This window comes from Temnothorax longispinosus, chromosome 9 (genome assembly GCF_030848805.1).
Source record: "Temnothorax longispinosus isolate EJ_2023e chromosome 9, Tlon_JGU_v1, whole genome shotgun sequence".
Lineage (NCBI taxonomy): Eukaryota > Metazoa > Arthropoda > Insecta > Hymenoptera > Formicidae > Temnothorax > Temnothorax longispinosus.
The window spans coordinates 18879181-18901321 of NC_092366.1; the positions used below are offsets into that span (position 1 = coordinate 18879181).

Here is a 22141-nt window from a genome sequence, read left to right on the forward strand (position 1 = left end):
TCGTACCGATTCATTTCGCGTTAACATTTTCGCTTTAATGGCCCAGCGATGAAATGTTTGAATAAGATGTCGGCATTGTCGGCAACTTGGCGCGATACTAATACGCGAGTCGAGCGGATGGTTAGTAAAAAGACACGTTATTGAAATTAAATTTCACACGCGCGGTACGGTACCGAGCTCCGTAAATCTCGCGAAAGTAAAACCGTATTATTAACACTTTGCACGGCGAAGAATCGTGACTGCCGGCCGCTAACTTACGCGACGCGACGCGAGATATAAGTACGAGATTATTTCACGAACGGGCGATGTATATATCACGGCGCGGCGTTCCGTTACTCGAAACACTCTCGACGCGACAATGTCACTCGATCACAATCAGTCCTCTCGGAGATAAATTACACGCGACAATTCCGGCACAGCGTTCAAAGCACACGGCACGAGATAAATGTGAATGCTACACTCGACTCCAATGGCGAGACGAGCACTATACGAGCACTACGATTGTCGCCCGCGAATATCACAATTCATAATGAAACCGAAAATCGTTCACATTGTTCACAATTGCCGTACGTGCCTTCGCCTCGACGCGACGGCGACGTCTCCGCTTCGATGGATTCGAGCGATTCGCGCACATTCGTTCCGACAAACACTTAATTGACATCTTGCACTCGCGTAGTCGATTATTCCCGCGGCCCGCGGAACGAGGAGCAGGAATGCCAATCGTAGAAACGAGCGGACTGGTGCGTTCCGAAAACCACGGCACAGAGCACGGCGACGGACGCGCGGAGCGCCAACACATTCATACCTGTGCAAAATTCATCGAGGAATAGTAGCCGAGTGACTTCCGCAGTTAACGATACACCGAGCGTTGACGGAAACAAGTGGCAAAGCCGTTGACTGGCGAAAACAATCAGCCGCGCGGCGACTTTGAACGTACGCCGCTTCCAAGTTCGACGCAGCAGTTCAACGATCGCGCACTCGCGCCTAGTATGGCGTCCGGTCTGGTATGCCGCTGCGTCGCACCGCCGCGCCGCGCGGCGCGGCGGCTCGAAGCGGCCGAACGTGATTGGCCGGATTCGGGGGCTCGACTCGCGAGCCAATCACGTCGACGTCTCCCCGAAGCTGCGTTCGGAAACGTCACCCGGGTACACACGGGTATACTCCCTTCTCCTTCTAACTCGCTGAGATAGAAAGAGAAAGGAGTATACTCGTGTGCACTCGGGTGATGTTTCCGAACGCAGCCCGACTGTGCTGTGCGGCGACGGCGGCGCGCGGCTGCGCGCAAGTAATACGCGACACGTGTTCAACGTCGGTGTGAAACGTTGTCGGTCGTGCTGCGTGCAATTCCTTTCTCGTGAACGAAAATTCGTTACGTTTACAAATGTTTCAAATTTATTTGTATGTGCTCCTAAATCTAACTTTGCAGAAAATTAACATTAAATTGTATCGTTTGTAAAAATTTCGTCGCGGTCCAAAAACCATCTCGTGTCGACCGATTTAGCCACGCGGCGAGTGACGATCGACGCACGCGTGGCGAGGCGTGATTTGAATTTGAACGTAGCAACGAGTGTCAAGTGGCAACCGCAGATGGCAACGAAGTCAACCAACGAGCGTTCAGTCTTCCGCCGACCGCCGATTGTTGATGTTATGGTGCGTGTTCGCGAGTGCGTTTTTCGGGTGCGACAATAAACACGAGGCTTGCGTCCTCGACTGCGATACTTAACCGGGACCGAGAGGAATAGTTCGCGATGTCGGACAGCGTTAAAGTGGCCATCAAGGTTAGGCCGCTTATCAAGCGAGAGAAGGACGAGAATTCGCCGATACAATGGGTGACTCAAGGAAACACCATTGTGGCGAACGACGCCGAGCTGAGGAAGCGAGCCGACGGTGGATTCGAGTTCGGTACGAATTAATGTTTACGAATTATGAATCTCAATACGCGCGAATTCGGGACACGTTTTATTTGTCCCGGCGTATCTTTCTCGAGGATTCCTCTTCCGCGACGCGTTAGCTTCTCTCTTGGCCGCATCTCCCGCCGTATTTTGTCTCTTCCTTTTTCCCTTTAACCGAGTGCGTATTTGTCTCGCTTTAGATACAAAAAAAGCGCGTTCGCATCTAGAAATGCGACTGAGAGAAAGTGAAGGTTGTATCAGTCACTCAATGTTGACTTGAATCACGTCATGTGAGGTTATGACTCGCACAGACAAACACCGGCGTTTCGCCGTTTTTTGTTCTTTGAATCGTCGTATAAAGATTCACGACGCGCGTCATAGCTTCCACAAAGTCGGATCCGACCAGTGCAAGCATTTTCTAGTTTTTTTTTTTTTTTTTTTTTTCAACTAATGTTTTTTATTAGGCATTTTTTAACATAAAATACATTGCAGTATTCATTTAGACTCATCTGTTGAATATTTGACTGGTCGGATCTGACCCGTTGACATATCTTGTTGACTTGCAAGACTTCCTAATTATTTATATTAATACATGTGTTGTATTTGCAGATCACATTTTTGATATGGACTCCACCAATAACGACGTGTTCGATAATGTTGTAAGGCCTATTGTCGATGCTGCTGTAAATGGATTTAACGGTACAGTGTTCGCTTATGGACAGACGAGCTCTGGCAAAACATACACTATGATGGGTACCTCGGAAGAGCCTGGAATAATACCTATGGCTATCGAGCATATGTTTGATGCAATAGCTAACACTCCGGGACGTGAGTTTTTGTTGAGGTTAGTATATTTATGTTATGATAAAAAAATTTCTGAGATTCTTATCTACTGCTAAGAGCTTTTTCTGTACAAGTTATAACACAGATAGCATTTTGACAATGTATTAACTTTTTCAGGGTATCGTACTTGGAGATTTACAACGAAAAGGTGAATGATCTCTTGAGCAAAGACTTCACAGATCTCAAAATACATGAAGATTTGAATGGTCAAGTGTTCGTAAAATCTAAGGAAGAAGTTACAAATTGTCCAGAGAATGTTTTAGCAATTATGAACAAAGGTAATAAGAACAGAAGGATAGGCGAAACAAATATGAATGAGCGAAGTAGCCGGAGCCATACAATATTTAGAATTGTAAGTATGCCAACTTTTTTTTTAAATGTTATACGTAAAATATTTCAAAAAGATTATTACATAAAGTAATCTACGTATATATAATACTGCAAACTTGAAAGTTGTAACAAAAATTGTATATTTCAGACGATTGAAAGTCGAGAGGCTGGTGCCAACTCAGATGGTGCGATACAAGTTTCACAATTAAATATGGTCGATCTTGCTGGTTCAGAAAGAGCGCGTCAGACAGGTGCTACTGGAGAACGTTTTAAAGAAGGACGTCACATTAATTTGTCGCTTTCTACATTGGCCTTAGTAATAAAGCAGTTGAGTGAGTCACAAGACTCACAGAAATTTATAAATTTCCGGGATAGTAAATTAACGCGATTACTTCAAGCTTCGTTGGGAGGCAATGCAATGACGGTCATAATATGTGCGGTAACACCTGTTGCACTGGATGAAACTCAATGCACATTATCGTTAGTATTTTTACTTCTTAAATTATTTAATATATATTAACGTGAATATGTTGTAACTAATATTTTATTTTTGTAATGAATAGATTCGCATCTAGAGCTAGAAACATAAAAAATAAACCTGAAATCAATGAAGTTATGTCCGATGGTGTACTCTTAAAACGATATGCGAAACAGATAGACAAGTTACATACAGAATTAGAGGTAAATATATTACAAGTTTTCAACGTGTTGCAGCGCACTTCTCTCTGCGCCACAATCGCCACTTATACAAAACTATAAGATAATAGTAATCCAATATAGTCTTAAGGAGCAAAGATTCGCATAATATCCAGATCGTGAAAATTTGTTAACTAATGTAATAAATTGTTTTTTTTAGAGAATGAAACAGCTAACTCAACAGACCGATTATCAAGAGATGGAATCTAAGATACAGGAGAAAGAACGCATTAATCAGACCCTAGAAGAGCGCATTAGATTGTTGCAAACTCGGATAGTCACTTCTGCTAATTGCAATAATGCAGTATCGTTTAAGACTAAAGAAAAAAGAAGACAGACATGGTGCGGCACTGGTGGATATAAGTCGAATACATCTGCATTTCAAATGTGCACGAATTTGTCACCAATCAAAGAAATGTCGCCTATAAAATCTCGCAACAGAAAGTCAGCTGATATTGCGAATGCATGTATGTTAATTTTTTGCACGATGCAAATTAAATATCTTGATGATTTGAAATATAAGTTAAAGCTACAATATATATTATTTTTACAGCATTCCAAATAGCCTTTACTGATTTTGAACTGGAACTGATGGATAGTGAGGCTAATCGTGAAGAAGAAAATAGTAGCGATGACGATACTTTTGTGACATATCGTAAACACACTCGTGTTAAATTTACAGATGACGTAATTATTCACAAGTCGCCTATAAATTACAACGATGATAGCACTACATCTGAGAAAATTGATATATCTATTCAGACTGAAAGGTAAATTGTACAGAAAAATTAATTTATTTGAATTACTTGTTTTATGATTATTTTAATCATTCTTTGTTATAACTAGCCATCAATCTCCTGGTACACCAAAGCAGACTCTACGGGACAGAATCCATAATTTGACGGAAGAATATTCACAGCTTAAAGAATTTACAACCTTGGAGAAGCAACTATATATTGAAGACCATTATTCTGAACTTCAGGAAAAACTTGCAAGGTTTTCACAGTTGGAAAAGCAGTTGGAAAATATCACGACTGATAAGAACTTTTTCGAACACATAGCATCTGATCTTCGTAAAAAGTTAACTGCAGCTGAATTACGTTACACTTTGACAGAAGATAAACTAAACGCGCAAGAGTCAGAGCTACAAAAAATACCAGATTTAGAAAAGAAGGTCACGAAATTATCTGCGCTAGAGATAGAGGTCCAAAAAGTTCCAGAACTGCAAAAACAGATAGCCCTTCTTACAGATGAAAAAAATGGATATGAACATGTTGCGTCTGAACTGCGAAAAAAGCTTAACGAAGCTAAAGAATGCAATATTTTATTAGAAGATAAATTAACGACACAGAATGTAGAATTAGACAAACTCTCGTCGAATAAAACTATTTTTTCCGAAAAAGATGAATTGCAATGTAAAATAACTGATCTTCAAAATAAATTAACAGAAGCGGAATTGAGCAATAATTTAATGACGAATAGACTGGATGAGCAGCAACAAATGCTACAAAATCTTCTAGAAGAAAAGAATGAATTTGATCGTACTGCTTCTGAAATGCAAAATAAATTAAAAGAAGCGGAAGAAATCAATCACTCGATAAGAAATGAATTAAACGAGCAACAGTTAGAAATCCAGAAATATCAAGATCAAGAGAAGCAGATTGCACAACTTAAATCTGAGAATCACCAACTTGAACTTACTATCGATGAACTTCAAGAGCAACTAATAGACACAAAAGTAATAATTAACGCAAAGGAAAATGAGATGGATGAAAACCAGCAAGATTTAAATAGATTTCAACATCTAGAGAATATTATCCAAGAAAAAATGGAAGTTGAACGAATCAATAGTATGTTAAGAGACGAATTGAAAGAACTAGAACTAATGAATGGTTCGATGAAAAGTAAATTAGATGCACAGGAGCTATATATACAAAAGACTTGCAATTTGGAGAATCAGGTTGACAGTCTTGCAATCGAGAAAAATGAATTCAAAGGTATAGTTAATGAATTGAAAGAGAAATTGAGAGAAGTAGAACTAATAAACAGTTCACTGCGAAATAAATTAGATGAATATGAAGCAAATACACATGAAATTGACAGTTTAGAGACCACTCTTACACCTGAAAATAACTCTGAACAGATTATTTCCGAATTGCAAAAGAAATTAAAGGAAGCAGAATTGTGTTACAATTCAATCGAGGAGGAATTAAATGTGCGTCAAGCGGAAATGCAGAAAATGATTGAGGAACAAGGCAAATCTATTGAAAATTTTGCAGTTGAAAGAAATAAATTGGAAGATACAATTCGTAAGCTACAAGAAAAGTCAAAGGAAGCGGAACTGGATAATAATTTAATGAAGGATAGAATAAATGAACAGGAATTGCAGTTGCAGAAGAGTCATGATATGGAACAAGAGATTGAACGTCTCACATTGAAAACAAAAAACTTCGAGTCTATGGTTCACGAGTTCGAAGAAAAGCTGGCCAATTCTCAGCATCGTATTTCAGCCAGAGACGAATCGGATGGAGAACAATTACAAAAGATTCAATTAGATGCGCAAGTCGCAAGTCCGATATCTGAAAGAAATGAACAGGACTCTATAACATCACATCAACAATCAAAGAGTCCTGAAAAGGAATTAACGGACAATCAAAGCAGAGACGAAATTAATTATCTGGATAGTCGTATAAATGACTCGCAAAGTATTTGGGATATACAGAACGAAAATACATACTTGAAAGAACAGGCAGCGAAATCGATATCGGATAACGAACACAACTTAAGCAACGGTGATTCGAAAACTATAGATGATTTATCAATTTCGAGGATGTCTCTAGATGATAGCGCTAAATTATCTGCAGATCTTGTTTTAAAAAATCAAGAATTAGATGAAATAAAGCACGATGTGCGAAGCTTAAAAGCGGACATAGAAAAGTTACAGAAAACTATATATTTGTTAACAACCGAGAACAGCGATTTGGCAAGTAAATTAATAATGGAGAAGGAAAGTAACGAGAGATCAGCTATTCAATCTCAGCAGACCATCGATGAGCTTTACGCGCGAAACTCAAAGATATTGAAGGAAAAACTCGAGCTGGAGAATAATTTAGCAAATCTTAACGAACAATTAGAAATCCTTCGCTCGAGAATGCCCGAGGTGAACTTAAACGAAGAGCAGATGACTCACAAGTATGAAGAACAGATCAATTCATTGACAGAAAGAAATACAGAATTGGTATCCGATATCACAGACAAAACGAAAGAACTTGAAATGTTAAAAGAGAGTAAATCGCTTCTGTTTGAACACGAGTGCAGCTACAAAGATAAATTAACGGATCTTATGGAGAAACATAAAGATTTAACAGTCGAAAACAGTGAACTTTCCACTGATTTGATGGACAAAATCGAAGAGAATGAAGGATTAAGACAAGAGTGTGACATTCTACAGAGTAAACTAAAATTGTCACTGGAGAATAAAGAGAATATTGGTAACAGCGATACGGAGCAACTGAGAACGGAGAATACTCTGTTGAAAACCGAGCTGGTGGAGCTGAAAACTAACATGAAAGTTTTAAACGAAGAAAACTCGAAAATATCCAGTCAATTAATGGAAACCATAGAAGACTTAGACAATGCACGAAAGTGTAATTCTGGTAACGATACCATGCATTTGTCGACATTATTCAACACCAATACCTTAAATGATACAATGGATAAATCTATGTTAGACGACAATGCCGAAGCAAAAATCGTAAGTCTGCAAGAGGAAGTTAAACATCTCAAGGATCTCAATGGAAAGCTTAGCGATTTAAAATTAAGTGCCTGTACTCAATGCATCCATTTGAACGAGTTAAACGACAGCCGAAGAACGCTCAAGCTCGAGGTGAAGAATCTTAATCGTAAATTGGAGTACTATGAGAGAAAGTTCAATAGCAAATCCGCACAGAGCGACGCGCTTATGCTAAAGGCTAAGGAAGACGTAAACATAAGTATGTGCAACTTATCTCTTAATGCCAGTTTCTCGGAGAACATGAATGTCAGCTACGTCGAAGAAAGACTTGTATCTCTAAAGAACGAATTACAAATTTGGAAAGAGGATCATAATAAGCTATCGGAATTGTATGAAGAAAAATGTAATGAGTTTGAAGAACTGCAAAATAACACGATCACGGATTCGACGCCGACCGATGATGTACAGATTTCCAGCACCAAGAAATCTCCAAGTAGAAGTTCATCAAGATTAGAAAATATCGAAAAAGTTATGAGCGATTTGCAAAATGATTTCAAGAAGATAAAAGAAAACAACGAAAGCGTCAAGACGGATCTTGCAAAGTTTACTAATGAGAAAGAATCGCTAGTGGATAAAATTAATACGTTGAAGACCACTAATGAACAGTTGTTGCAGAAATTGTCGGAAAGTGAACTCGTTCATACTACTGCTTTGGAGAAAGCCGATATCCTCGAAAACGAGCTAAAAGATATGACGAAAAAGCTTCAAGAAATTACAGTAAAGTATAAACAGATTGAAAATGCAAAGCTACTCCTTGAAGTCGAAGCGGAAAGTCTAAAAGAAAACAAAGTGATGAAAGAACAAACAATAAATGATTTACGTCAAAGCCATTCCTGCTTAGAACGCGAATTAGATTTAATAAAGAAAGAGAAAGAAGCGCTCAATAACGACATCGTTCTTTTGGAGCAAAAATATAAGGAAGAACTAGAGTCACTAAAGGCAACGAACGGAGAATTGATCAACTCTAAAGCAACTATCTCGCAGGAATTTGCTAATTATTCTAAAGATTCGGAAAATAGATTGACGGAACTTAATGAAAAGATAAATAAGTGCACTTTCGAAAACGATTACCTAAAACAGGAATTGATCAAGCTGCGCGACATAGAAGATAAATTTGAGAAGATGAAAACTGAGTATCAATCCAAGTCACAGCAAGATAAGACATTAGCCGACGATAACAAGAAGCTGAAAAATGTTTTGAACGACACTTCTAAGAACATCATTAAGGAGATCAAGTCTCTCAAACCTAAAGTCGACACTCGGGAATTTATGGATAAATCGGTGGATGAGCTGTTCCAGATATTCTTGCAAACTATTTTGATGAAAGAGAAGGAAATAGTGAAGACTATGCAGGAGCATTTCGATAAGGAGAAGGAAAAGCTCGTGGATGAAAAGCGGCAGAGCGTAGACGCGGAAAAACGTACGTCGCTGTGGGCGAGAGAACTGGAGTGCGACATAGATAAACTTCAGAAGGACTTGTCCGAGCGAGAAATTGCATCTGAGGGATTGCAGAAAGAAATAGCGCGCTTGGAGCAACTTTTGGAAGAGAGTAATCACGACCGAGAGGTATTGAGAGAGAAGAATAGCCTGCTCGAGGCGGATCTCAATAACTTGCAAATTGAATACAATAAATATTGTAAGATCGACACGGTGAATGAAGAGGCCATCACTATTGCGCAGAAACGAGAGAAGCAAGCGCAAGAAATGTTCAAGAATAAAGAAACAGAATTTCAGATGAAGTTAAAGTCTGAGAAGGAGGCGTACAACAAGCGGCTCGAAGATCTCACGTGCACAATAGAGTCGTTTAAGACGAAAAATATGGAACTGACGAGTAACATCGAGGGTCTCGAAGCTAATCAGAAGCAACTGAAGAACATTATCGACCTAAAAAATAACGAATTAATGAAAAACAATCAAATTATTCAAAAAATGCAAGTCGAATTGGAGCAGCTCACGGAAGCTCACAATGACTTGAATAAGGAATTGCACGAGAAAGAGTTACGTATCGCGGAAATCAAGGAACTTCTGAAAACTAAATGCGACGAGCTGACGGAGTATAAAGCTAATTTCGAGACGATCGTGCCCGAGAACAAGCTGTTGAAGCAACAGATCAACGAGCGGAAAGCCAGCATAGAGCAGTACAAGGTGGAAATAGAGATCCTGAAAATGGGAAACAAGAAGGAGATCGATGCGATTCAAGATCAATTGAACTTTGTGAAACTGAAGAATGTCGAGTTGAACAAGCAGATAGATGAATTAAATAACAAGAACGTAGCCTTGACGGAAGAGACAAACGCTTTAAAAGACGATTACAAGACGTTACAACGTAAGTGTGCGACATTGGAAAGGCGAGTCAGGAATAGTACGAGTAAGGTCCAGGCGGAAGAACAAATGGAAGAACTGAAGGACTTGAATAGGTCTTTGCGAAATAATTTGGATGGTGCTAGCAATCGGATAACGGAATTACAAGCTGTGAAGGCCGATCTGATGAAGCAAGTGGTTATCTTAAGTAGCCAGTACGACGCAGTGTGCAAAGACAATCAGGAACTGAAGGAAGCTATGTCATCGTTCAGGTCCAGACATAATGATACATATACAGCCTGCGAGAAGTTCGACGACTTGCTACAAGAGAAGAACAAAATTGCATTAGAACTAGAAGCGACGAAAGTTCAGTTGAATCAGAAGAACAGGGACATCGAGAATTATACCAGCGAGATAAAGGAATTGACAGAAAAGAACGCGGAGCTCGATCGAGAATTGGACGAGTTGGCAGAAGTTATTCGCGAGCATGACACCGAGAACGCGAGGCTTCAAGACAAGTATTACGCGTGTCGTGTCGAGACTGACGAACTACAGGACAAGATCAAAGCTCTCGAGAGGAAAGATCCAAATTATCAGTCGCGAACGAGCTTTTCGTCCTCCGACAGGGCTGACAAGTCTCACGATGATGAATGCAATTGCGTGACGTTGAAGACCAAGATACGAGAGTTGCAACTGGAGGTGGTGTCGAAGAATGGAAAGATCGCGACGTTGGAGCTGCAAATACGTAGCGGAAGTTTCCCATATCAGGCGAAGTGTAAAGAACTACAGGAACAGGTATCGGCGTATAATAACAAGGTACTCTACTTCCTCATACTTTAATTATCACGAACCTCATTACGATTGTAAATAACTTAATCAATTTCATAAATGCGCATTGTTGTTACAGAATAGCGAGCTAAAAGCGGAAATCAAACGACTGCAGATGGCCTTGGTGCGTACAAGCGTGAAAGAATGTGACGTATGCAAACAGAGACTTGTAAATAGGAGAGATCAAACATGTCAGACGATGCCGAACAACTTATTGCGACTTTGCGGCACAAGCAGCGGCATAATCGATGTAAGTGTATGTCGATACCTTGGAATTAGAGCAACCAATGTTTGTTTAGTCTCAAAATTTAAAGATAAAAGAAATATGCAAATGTAAGAACATTCTGTTTCATTGATTGCTCAAGTTCCATGATATGACTACATCGTCATTAATAATTATTAATATGTTATGTTTCATATATAATGATATTTTGTACAGGATGACATAAGAATAAGGAAATTGGAGAAGGAGAAGCAGATCATGAAAGACGTGTGTCGGTCTCGATCGAGGACTATAAAAGAACTCGAGAAGCAAATAGAAGAGTACGAGAAGTTGTTCCATTCCAAAAATTCATGATTTACGAGAATATTTCACCGCGTTGCCATATACTGACCAAATTATCATCGATTACTGTAATTATTAAATTGTGTGATTCTGGTGGCCTTCTGGTGGAATTGAACATTGATGGCTCTAATAATTGCTCTAAAGTTTACATAATATATAGAGCATATAAAATGTAAATATTTTTAATGTTACGATAATACCAGATGTAGAGTTTTATATTTTTGTAACACAAGATGCAAATTCGATTACTTATTTTATACGTCGACTACAAGATGATAACAATATATTTTTTGCCAATTTTACATGTTTTTAAGATAATATAACTCCTGTGATATAATAAGAAATAATAGTTTAATCAGGGCATAAGGTGTATATATTAAAGTATTACATGGCCAAGTAGTTATAAAGATTAAATTTTAGCCACTGTTTAAATTGTGCCTTTTAGTTTTACGCATAACATTATTTTATATGTGTAGTTTCAAAAACAATAGTAACGTTATACTACAATCGTTTTAATCGTAATGGTTATAATATACCGTTTTAAAATACAATTGATGATAATCTATGTAAAAATCTACACAGTCTCTGAATACAGAATAAAGAATACACCAGATTAAATTTATATTGCAGGGTAGAAAAGAAATATCTCGATGAAAAAATAATTATATTCTTGAATTATACACAAAATAAGAAAAACTTAGACAATCACAATTACTAAGAGATTTGTATAACAAAGAAATGTAAAATTTAAATTTAATTTTATTTAGACTACATATTGGCAAAATCGAATTTCTACTTATATGATTAAACTATTGCTAGACATAATATAAGGATTTTATGCAAAACGTTTCCTATGGAACGTGGAAAAAGCATTAATATATGTATAACTTTCTTGACTTTCTAACTACATATAGGATTACTTCCTTTCATGTATTTTTCTTTTTTTTAACAGAGATACTCTGACATTGAACAAATTAAAGCGTGTAATTAATGCTTTTACTTATGTAGCTTATATATTTTACAAAAATGTATTGACACTTGAAGAAGTTCTGTAATATAACGTTTTATTTCCGAGATATTTTGTTGTTTACAAATTATTTAATATTACTTTAGGATTTGTCAAGTTTTGCTTTCTTCGGTTTATATCTCATTATGTGCTTACGTGGCCTCTTTGTGCCAACTTTTGCTTGGAATAAATCTGAAACAAAAAATCACATTGTTACATTGTAGTATCTAATTGTAAGTTGAAAACTTGAATCTATTTAAGATATTAATTAACATTCTATGTATATTTACCTTTATCAGGCTCTTCTCCTACTTCTTCACGATAATACTGCGCATCGTCGTCTTCTTCTACTTGGTTCTTTTCAGCAGATTCTTTTGCGATTTTTTGTAGGAGCATGTCGTTTTCTTTCTTTTTCAGAATTCCCTTCAACGATTTCTCTTTGTGTTCTTGCTTCTGTGCGTCCTTCTTTTTTCTATTTTCTTCTTGCAGTCTCTTTCTTTTCTCCTTCAATTTCTTTTTCTCTTCTCTCTTCTTCTTTATCGCAAGTTTCTCCTTTTCTGTTTTGTGTACAAGTTCATGGAAAAGTATTTCACCATCGAGGAGTCCGTTTTCCACTTTGATTAACTAAAACAGAAAAATTAACCTTAGAAAAATTATAAAATATCCATAAATTTATTACTTGTATTAGTCTCGATTAGTTCTTTAACCTGTAACGTTATTCTCGGTCCCAGCTCGGATAATCTAATTGCACTCTTAGAATTAGCGTGATTCCCTCTTGAAGACAATTCTTGTGATAATGTGACATGAGTACTTTCGTCATCTTCCGCTTCACTTTCGGACATAATCGGTTTAGTTAAAAACTCGGCAATATCTTGACACTTGGATAAATTCGGTACTTTAGCTTGCACCATCTTTTTGATGCCTCTCGATAAACCTACAGGTACAACCTTGATCGTGTAATGTCTGAAGTCAATGGTTTTTGACGTCGCGTTGTAATTTAAGCATATACAACGACGGATTGTACTCAAATTAACCTGCCAAGAAAAAACGTTACGTTATAAATTAATGCTTCTCAAATTGGTTGTTTTACAAAATTGCGTTTCTTGAATTGGTTGCTTTACAAGACTTACAGTGGTCAGGTTTATAGTTGGAAACATGTTTTGGAAAGTGGAAGCTATAAGTTTTAGTTGCATGCCCTCCCCACTAAAATTATTTAAAACCAACAGAGGAGAAGTTTTGAAGGCTTCCTCGTATACCAGCTGCTTCTTCAACATAGATATAACATCTCGTGCTAAGGAGAAACTGTGTATCTTGAAAGTAAGCGTGGGTCCTCTAGGCAATCTGTGACACGTATTTAAAAATATTATCTAATAAATCAATTTATAAATTAATTTAAACGACCCCCTTTAAAGAGTTTATTCCTATCGATAAATTTGATTAAAGTGAATACAGTACTTGCAGATCTTGAGGTACATTCCCAGCTCCGTTTTTGTAAATATGCACATGTGACTAACATGCAGCACGCTCGCAACTGAGACGAAGTCTTTAATAGTGTTCTTCTTTCGTGCCTTTAAGGACGAAGCTGTAAAAGGTTCCATAACTTTGCGAAAATCTTTAGTGAGCTCGACGATATGTTCTCCTGGCAATCCACGATGGAATACAAAGGAATGAGGCGCTTTCACTAACTCCTCCTTTTCTCCAACGTTTATTTGCTTATTTCGCTTAACACATCGACCCTAAATAAAACTCGTTTTAATTAGAAAAATAAACTATCTCTAGTTTTATGTTTTCAATACCGTTACATGGAATGTGTGTGCGTAAATTGTCGCTCAATTTTTATATTGGCTTACAACAATAATTTTATTAAACATCTTTCTGTTACTAATTTATATTAATCATAAATAAACTTTCTAACAAATAAACAATACCTTCTTTTTGCGGTTACCCATTTTTAGGTTAGAATCAGGGTTCAGCACGTGGACAAAACTCAATAAAACGGAGAAACTTGACGTAAATAAAAATTATACTCGACGAGACAGTGATTTACTTTCTTATATTTTAAGTATAAAATAATATTATCCTTCTTCTTTTTTTGCTTTTTTCTTACACTGATCCACCGTTCACGTACTACTCCACATTTCCCACGTGTGTTTCGCATAAATGTAAACTACCAATGCGTAATGCGTATTAAAAACTCGCAATTTTTAGAAAAATGAAAGATATCGAGAAACTTGACTGTGTTTCTCGCGTAAAAAATTAGTAATTAAAATTGATAATTTATTTGGCAACATTTAATTTTAAATTAACAAAAACACATTAGCAATGCCGATAATTACTTACTGTCGATTATATAATTAATGATTTTACCAACTACAGTAAAATCTGAATTACAGTCAATTTCTGTCGATTATCAACCGTTAATTATATATCGACATTATTTTTCAATTTTATAATGAATATATACTATAATCAGTATGAGTAAATGTAATTAAATAAATGGCACAAATCGAAACATGTTCGACGAGCATTATAATTTCAAATGCTTTATTCATCATGAATTAATAATCGTTTCTCTTTCGTTACCCATATACTAGCATGATGAGCAAGATTATAATTGATTGATTATTATACCAACGTAACTTACGTAACGTACGTGCAAAGATTATGAGATGCATGAATATTTATTAGATACGATGCGCATATCTCAAATATATGTATATAATTATAATTGGTGCTACTTTATGCGCAAGGTATTCCGAATGTATAAACGTACATCAGAGCGAGAGCAAGATCTTAGTACGCTCAAATCTGTACATCCAACGTAAGCAACGCGACAATTATGACATGTCATGTAATCGTAATAATGACTTCCTTAACGCATATGCTTTTGATAGAAAGAGAGTTTGACATTCTAAATGTTACTCTAGATTTTTAATAATTATATCATATTTATTTAATATAATTTCTCGTACATTTTCATCATCTCTTTGCCTGAAAAGACCCATTAATATCATTTTATTATTATTTTTATTGACGAGATGTAATCTTAATACGTAGACAGAATTTAAAACAAAATTGGAAGGAATAAGGCAGGAGATATGAAATAATTTCATAAAGAAATAGCTATAAGATTATTTTATTAATACACAATATACATATAATTAACACAAGGTTAGAGCAATTAATCTTGAACTTGGCGAGTGCCGGGATTAAACGACGGCCACAATAACGAATTACGATAAAACACTTCCCTTCTCACTGTATTATGAATACTACGCGAGTATAGCGGCATGAAGACGGTCGAAGAAGGGGGAGGGAATACGCCGCACCACGCAACGTACTTCATTGTCTCGAAGCGCGGGAACTCATTAAGCAAAGCGAGCTCCTCTCACGGTGCAAAGTTCACGGCTGCTTCACGGGGATCCTTATCTACCTAGCGCGTGTCTGGGCCCTGGGCCCCTCGATTTTTTCACCGTGTCGATGTTACGCCTCCCCCTCCCCCCCCCTGTCCCTACCCTCTTAACCACCGAGCCCCGAGTTCCCCGTCCGCTCCGAGCGGCTCGGCATAAATCTTGCGCGTTCGCGTATCCCCCGCGTTATCTCGAGGGTCTCGTTTGCGGTACCCTCTTCAAGCCGGCGACAAATCGGTGGAATTTTAACGATCGCTCGAAGCTGTTCGAAATGTCGCGTCGCGACGAGAGCGAACGGTCGCCGCTCGCCGCGCTCGTTGACAGATAAACACTCGTCAACTCGTGTACTCTTGTGCGCGGCGTCAAGCACGCCGGAACAATTTTTCCATGCGCCGGGCGCAGATGGCACACGTTTGAAATAACGTGGCTCTCGAGATCGAGAGAGAAAGAATTAACGCGACGCGAATGGAACGCGAGTGTTAGCGCGTCTATTAGTGAAAATTAAGTGAAAATTAATCAGCATTTGCATCCGGATGAAGAATAAGCCGCATGATATATGGCGAGAAGTCGTTGAATCCGCGAGCGAGACAATCTTAAATGCAACGCATATTAATCGCCTCTGAATAAGCGTCATTCTCGAGAGAGGAGGGAAAAGGGGGAGCACAACTGTTCGCGAGCTCCGGGCTCACGTCGTGATTTTTTCGCGAGGACAGAACGCGAGGCTCATCCTGATGGGAAGGGGGAAGGGGAGAAACGTAATAAAGACGCGATCCACGAGCGGGAGTCTCGTTATATGTTATATCGTTTCATTTCATAGAATTTCTTCGCCGTTGCAAAAGTCTGAAAAGTCATCGCGACGACGGCGGCGGAAGGAGAGGAGAGGGGAGGGGGGCTTACAGTCCCATCATCAATCAGAGCGCGCCCGCTTGCTCGCGTTTAATGTTTAATGGCCGACGACAGATGGCGCCAGCGGCACCGCGACAATCGCGCCGTTCCGAAAGGAAATTAACCGCGCGGCGCGTCGCGTCGTCGGCAGCGGGCACCCGGAGCCGGAAGCGACAAGCGACGCGGACGACGCGGTGACGACGAGCGCGGAGCGGGAGCGGGCCCGTTGTTCATGCGAGACTGCGAGAGAATCCCTCACACTTCTGTCGCTCGCGGTTCCGTTCTCCAGCCGGAGTCCGGACTGCCCGGAGCCGGCTGTTCTCCACGTTCGCCAGGCCAGACGAGTCCGACGGCGATGCGGCCGATGATGCGACGATGACGATGACGACGGGCGCGAATAATAGCCGCGAGACGACGGAGCCGGCTGTATGGATAAACACTCGCGCGAAGGTAACGTCTACCATATGCCGGGCTAGAAAACCGGCTGTGATTTTTGCCCGGGCGCGTACGCTTCGCGCGTTTATACTTATATACTTGCCGCGACGCGACACTCGGCCGATCCGCGCGTAGCGCGCCTCGGCGAATTTGCCTTTGCTTGTCGCTAATTCAAATGAGAAACGCGAGAAAATGATGAGAATGATGAGATCGTCATTTTGATCAATTGAATCGACGGGCGGTTGCAGATTGACCTAGCTGTGCTACGTTCGTTGAATTGTAATAAGTAAGTCAAAGATATCAATATGTATTTTTGTTTATATTTTTTTCAGTTTTATTTGTTTGATTTGAAATCGTTAAGTATACCGGAATTTTAGAACAAGGATTACGGACATTTTTATTTATTCTTACACAAGTCGAAATCGATAACGATGCTTATCAAAATCAAAATATTAAACTTGGAATCCAATCCCATCGTGAAAATCAAAAGGATCTGTCCGGCGGCGCGGCGTTGCGCTGGTCCATTTGATGCATCTTGTTGCATAATTGATCTTATCTGCGGATAAATTTGTAATCATAATTTGCGTCGTTCTGATCGCTGAAGCGATCAATTCTCGGATACAGTCGGAAGAACGTCGCCGTCGCCGGCGCGCGGAACGTTTCTTGAACCGCGAGGGGGGTCCCGCCGCTCACTTCACCCCGCGCACCCGTTCTCCGTTGACGCTGGTTGACGCCGGCGCGGCGGCCGACCGCGAAGCGGTAACGCGGCGGGCGCGTTGCCACGCGGTGGGACGCCACGGCACACGGCGCACAGCGAGACCAGCAAAAACGCAACCTTCGTGCTTAAAGCGAGACGAGCATGCCACGGTGACGGACCCGCGGCGCACCGTTGCACCTGCATCTCCCTGCTGCCCTGGCACTCCTACCTTACTGATCCCAACTGCGGGATACCGAGAATGCCCGCGAGCGAAAGAGGAACACGCTCCTCTCGCTCTCTTGCCCCCCTTTTAGAGGACCCGCCGCCGCCGCCGCAAAAATCGCGCTCTACGACGGTTACCCTGCCGTAAAAGCATTTTACTTGACGCGCTTCGGATTTCTCTCTCTTCGTGGATATTATTCGAAAACAATGTTAGGAAAGATATTTCGAGGCACCTTGAATATTTTTTCTTTTAGATAGAACTTTGATTTATTTGAAATAATGATTTTGAATAGTTTCTTTTTTAGGTAGAACTTTGATTTATTTGAATTTGCGAAAGGATTTAATATAAAATTTTATCGACAGTATCTCAGAGAAAAAGGTATAATACCGGAGTCAATATTTTTTTATATGTACCCGCACATCGCGACAGAAAAGAAATATAGATCACAGAAAAAAAACTGTACAAACCAGATACGATCCGAACGAAAATAAAAAAGTCAAGTCAACAGGACTAAAATACGAAAATAAAGATGGCATATATCAGGTATTAATTACACTTATATAATTAAACAAAAATTGTGTAACAACCCAGTAACATGTCTACGTATAAAAATAATAGATAATAGGATTTGAACATTTCGTTCGGACGTCAGGTTTCTCTGCTGCACGAGGAGCACGAGCACGAGCACGAGCTGGAGCTGGTGCTGGTGCTGGTGCTGGTGCTCCGGCTTGTGCTAGAGCTGGTCGTATCGGACCGTGACGACGGACTGGAACTCGATTCGCTCAGTAACGGTTGGCGCAAGTTCTTCGCTATGTCGCGGTATTCGGACTCGAACGATCGCATCCTTTTTGACGATGGCGAGGGTGGCACGCTCTCGTCGCTGTCGTCGCTCGCGCTCAACGTCGTCGTCTTCACTCCCATCGCCGCGCACACCTGAGCCGGTTCAGGCAGATCGTAGCTGATGGTCCGCACCCCGTACATATCGCTAATGATCTTCCGGGGTCCCGGCTCTTCCCGAGTCTTGGGGACGCGCGTTCTCCTCGGCTTGATCAATTGGCACTCGAGGCTGATCCTCTTCAAGCGCGGCATCCCATACACGACGCGATTCGCTCGGAAAGGAGGCACGTTGGAGGCGTTTTCTTTCAACAAAGAGTTAAATATCCGGCCGGTCCCCTCGGTGTTCACCACGCCTTTCCCCACGAAAAATTCGGTCTCGAGGAAGTTTGCGGCGTACAACGGCGAGCGGACCTCTTTTGAATCGCCTACATTGTTGTTCTCGTCGCTCTCGTCGCTCTCGTCCGCTCGCTCCTTTTTCTCGTAACATTCGCTCGCGTACTCGTCGGACGAGGTGCGCGAGTCATCCGTGCTGGGATTGCTGGGAATCGGATTCATCTGGGGAGTGTAGTAATATCGCGCTATAATATCCGAGACATCGATCAACGATCTGTTATGATCGCTATGATCGCTTGCGGAAACTTGTCCCGAAGGTTTCGAACCCTTTTCGTCGTCCGACACTGACATCAGTTCCAAATCGGTCGCCGATTCCAAGATATCGCCCGTGCAATTTGCCTGTCAAAAAGGTTTTTCCTTAATCGCGAATTTTAACAACTCGCCGTTAATATCTTCTTTTTGTTTCTCGCGTTTATAAAAGGAAGATAATTCATATTATCCTCATCTGCTATTATTATATTCTCTTTAAACTATTTATAATTTGTGTTAGATTTTAAAATTCTACTAATAATTTTGTGAGCTGTGTAACATATCGATCAGTAAAGAGAACTACTGTGATTAAGCTTCATTTTTTCGCTATTGACCATTTTCAGGTTAATTCAACCGTTCTATAACCGCGAGAAATACAGGAAATTGTAAAAAGAATAGGGATACAATTTTGCATCCCCTTTTTCGGAGTTTAATCGGCTCTTCTGACTCACCCTTCTGACGGTGACGGATGGAATGTCGATGCAGCGCGAGACAGGTCTGCACCACGTGTTGCATCCGCTGCGCGTATTGTGATAGTACACGCGGTCGGGATAGGTCTTAGATCGGCACTGAATCCAACCGTAGTTGTCGACGAATTCGCCGAATTCGGGACACGACTTGAGCGCGGACGCGGACACATTGTCGTTGCTACTGTTGCGGCTGTTATTGCTGCTGCGGCTGTTATTGCTGCTGCGACTGTCACTGATACCGCCGTCATAGTTCGGATAATCATCGTCGTTGCTGTCGAAGTCGGTAATAGACGCGGCGGAATACATCCCGATACCGCACAATACATACTAATCGGCGATACTGTGGGTCTGTGCGGCGAGACGTTGCTAGTTGAAAGCGAGCGCCGGGCACGAAACAAAACAAAACACGTCCGGGCGAATGCAAGCATCGCAAGCATCAACAATCCACACATGGATAATCGACATCTAGCGGTACCGCGTTACGATCGATATCGCGGTGAATGCGCCCGTGCATAACACGAGCGCGCAGGAAGGTTTTGTCATTCGCGTGGTCCCTTCGATAGGCCGCAATTTAACACAGTCCGCACGAACGCGACGAGTATCAAACTGTTCTTTAGAATTAAAAAAAAGACGGATTAAAATTAAGATTGTCTGACGATCGAGTTCTAATCTTCGGTTCGTAATCCTGAACCTCCAATGCGAAGTTCGATGTGAATTTCAATCAAACTCCGACTTCATTTAGAACAGAATTCTATTCATATTTTTATGATATATTTTTATTTATTTTTGAAAGGCAGCGTTGTACGAGAAAAGTTCAATTTATATATTTGATTTATTTATTTGTCACGTAGAATCATCTAATAATAATAATAGCTACAGCTAAAGTGTGCTAGTCATTTAAGTTTATCTTTCTATATTCTATCGTTAGGTTTATCTGTCTACGCTCGTGTTTTTCAGATCTTCAGTCTTTGAAAAAACCTCGCAGGGCATTGTAAGCCTATAAAACAGGTCAGGAGGACCGACTGACCGAGAACCGACGGCTAAGATTTTTTATTCATCTTTTTTCCGGAAGAAACGTCGGGAGAATACGTAATGCAATATGGTCGGCGTGCATCCCGATGCACGGCTCATTATTCGCGACCGTGCGTGCATAGTTTTTATTATTCGCGACGTATATCTCTCGAGAACGCTCCCGCGGTCCCGCCGCGCCGCGCCGTGTTCTGGTTCCCGCCTTGTTCCACATCCTCCTCCCTTTTTTTCACAATAGCCGCTCCGCTTTTCCACGAAATTCTTAATCCTGGTTTAGAATATGTAATGAAGGCGCACCAGCTGCCACGTGGTTATTTGATACGCGCGGCGTTTTGCCATCCATCGTTCTTTATCTATAGCGACTTTTAGGCACAGCCTAATTATATCTATTCTTATATAAATCCGCACTTGTCGCGATATGTATTCTCTTGCGAAATGAGATTTTAAGCCTTGGATGCATGACTTCCTAATGAATCGTGCAAAAATTCAATGGCAGAGGAATGATTTTATTAATTTTATATCAAAAATTGTCTTAAAATTTCTTCGAAAACAATTAATAAATTAAGGTAGAAAATGTATGACGAAAAAGGTATTGGGTAAAAGAAAAATACTCTCTCTCTCTCTGTAAGGTCTTGAAAATTCCTCTCTCATGCATCCATAAGAATTAAATACCTCCCAGAATTTTCACCAAGTTTTAAATGAATGAATGAATCAAATACATGTTGTGATTTTAGCGAATTGTATGTAAAATACATGAAATAAGTATTGTGGTTTAGAGAATTGCATATAGAAAACGTTTACTTATCCAGATAAAAGTTTCAATTCCTAGTTTTAACTCTGATTCATGTAACGACAATGAAAATATAAAAATCGAATTATTCCTGGTGTTTGCCGACGCGAAATGCAGTTCTCCGCACCCACCTACTGCGCGTGACAGAAAATCCTTGACAGCTTCGCGCAATAATTTCGCTCAGACTGCTAAAGGTCGAGTCTCGTGATTTATGAACATCACAAAATGTTCTGTTTCTTCGCTTCATTATTAGGCGTTTACACGCGGCGGCCTTGTTTGAAAATAATAAGAATACTGAGAATACTCTATTTTGACCTTTCTCTTCGTGACTGTCGTTCTTAACAAAACATCTATCCGTGATGTTCTTTTTGCGTAAGATCCCTATCATAAACTTGTTAAAAATTTCTTTCTATTTTAGAATAGTAAAATTTTAGGCTTCATAGCGTTTTGGATACATTTTTTACAGATA

The 22141-nt window shown here is 40.1% G+C and overlaps 3 protein-coding genes across 5 annotated transcripts in view; 1 reads left to right on the plus strand and 2 right to left on the minus strand.

Annotated features, from left to right (window-relative positions):
• Rplp2 (ribosomal protein LP2) overlaps window positions 1–20174 on the minus strand; it is a 103346-nt gene extending 83172 nt beyond the window's left edge. The window contains exons 1-2 of one of the 3 annotated variants that reach the window (XM_071787967.1): window positions 19836–20174; window positions 18589–19473 (exon numbers count right to left, since the gene is read on the minus strand). In XM_071787967.1, coding sequence (XP_071644068.1) covers window positions 18589–19473; window positions 19836–20159 — 1209 coding nt within the window. In that variant the 5' untranslated portion in view covers window positions 20160–20174. Of the gene's footprint in view, window positions 1–6854; window positions 6870–18588; window positions 19474–19835 lie in introns of those variants that run through there. The other 2 variants (XM_071787969.1, XM_071787968.1) reach the window with 2 other exon arrangements.
• On the plus strand, window positions 1642–11548 carry LOC139818910 (uncharacterized). The gene is made up of 10 exons (XM_071787943.1): window positions 1642–1902; window positions 2502–2736; window positions 2853–3087; window positions 3214–3545; window positions 3629–3746; window positions 3922–4228; window positions 4315–4531; window positions 4608–10671; window positions 10763–10933; window positions 11123–11548. The coding sequence occupies exons 1-10, from the start codon at window positions 1749–1751 to the stop codon at window positions 11258–11260; spliced, it is 7971 nt and encodes a 2656-aa protein (XP_071644044.1). The 5' UTR covers window positions 1642–1748; the 3' UTR covers window positions 11261–11548.
• On the minus strand, window positions 11991–14422 carry Ppan (Brix domain-containing protein peter pan). The gene is made up of 6 exons (XM_071787972.1): window positions 14183–14422; window positions 13710–13990; window positions 13385–13595; window positions 12962–13288; window positions 12545–12878; window positions 11991–12446 (listed from the first exon to the last, which is right to left on the minus strand). Exons 1-6 carry the CDS (start codon window positions 14201–14203, stop codon window positions 12358–12360), a joined length of 1263 nt encoding a protein of 420 aa, XP_071644073.1. The 5' UTR covers window positions 14204–14422; the 3' UTR covers window positions 11991–12357.
• Window positions 20175–22141: the final 1967 nt, after the last annotated feature.

Coding starts and splice junctions, on each gene's coding strand:
- LOC139818910 (XM_071787943.1), top strand. CDS start 1,749: ATGTCGGACAGCGTTAAAGTGGCCATCAAGGTTAGGCCGCTTATCAAG. Junction 3,088..3,213: donor GCCATACAATATTTAGAATT/GTAAGTATGCCA, acceptor TGTATATTTCAG/ACGATTGAAAGTCGAGAGGC. Junction 4,532..4,607: donor ATATCTATTCAGACTGAAAG/GTAAATTGTACA, acceptor TGTTATAACTAG/CCATCAATCTCCTGGTACAC.
- Ppan (XM_071787972.1), bottom strand. CDS start 14,203: ATGGGTAACCGCAAAAAGAAG. Junction 13,991..14,182: donor TGGGTAACCGCAAAAAGAAG/GTATTGTTTATT, acceptor AGTTTTATTTAG/GGTCGATGTGTTAAGCGAAA. Junction 13,289..13,384: donor CAACTATAAACCTGACCACT/GTAAGTCTTGTA, acceptor TTTTCTTGGCAG/GTTAATTTGAGTACAATCCG.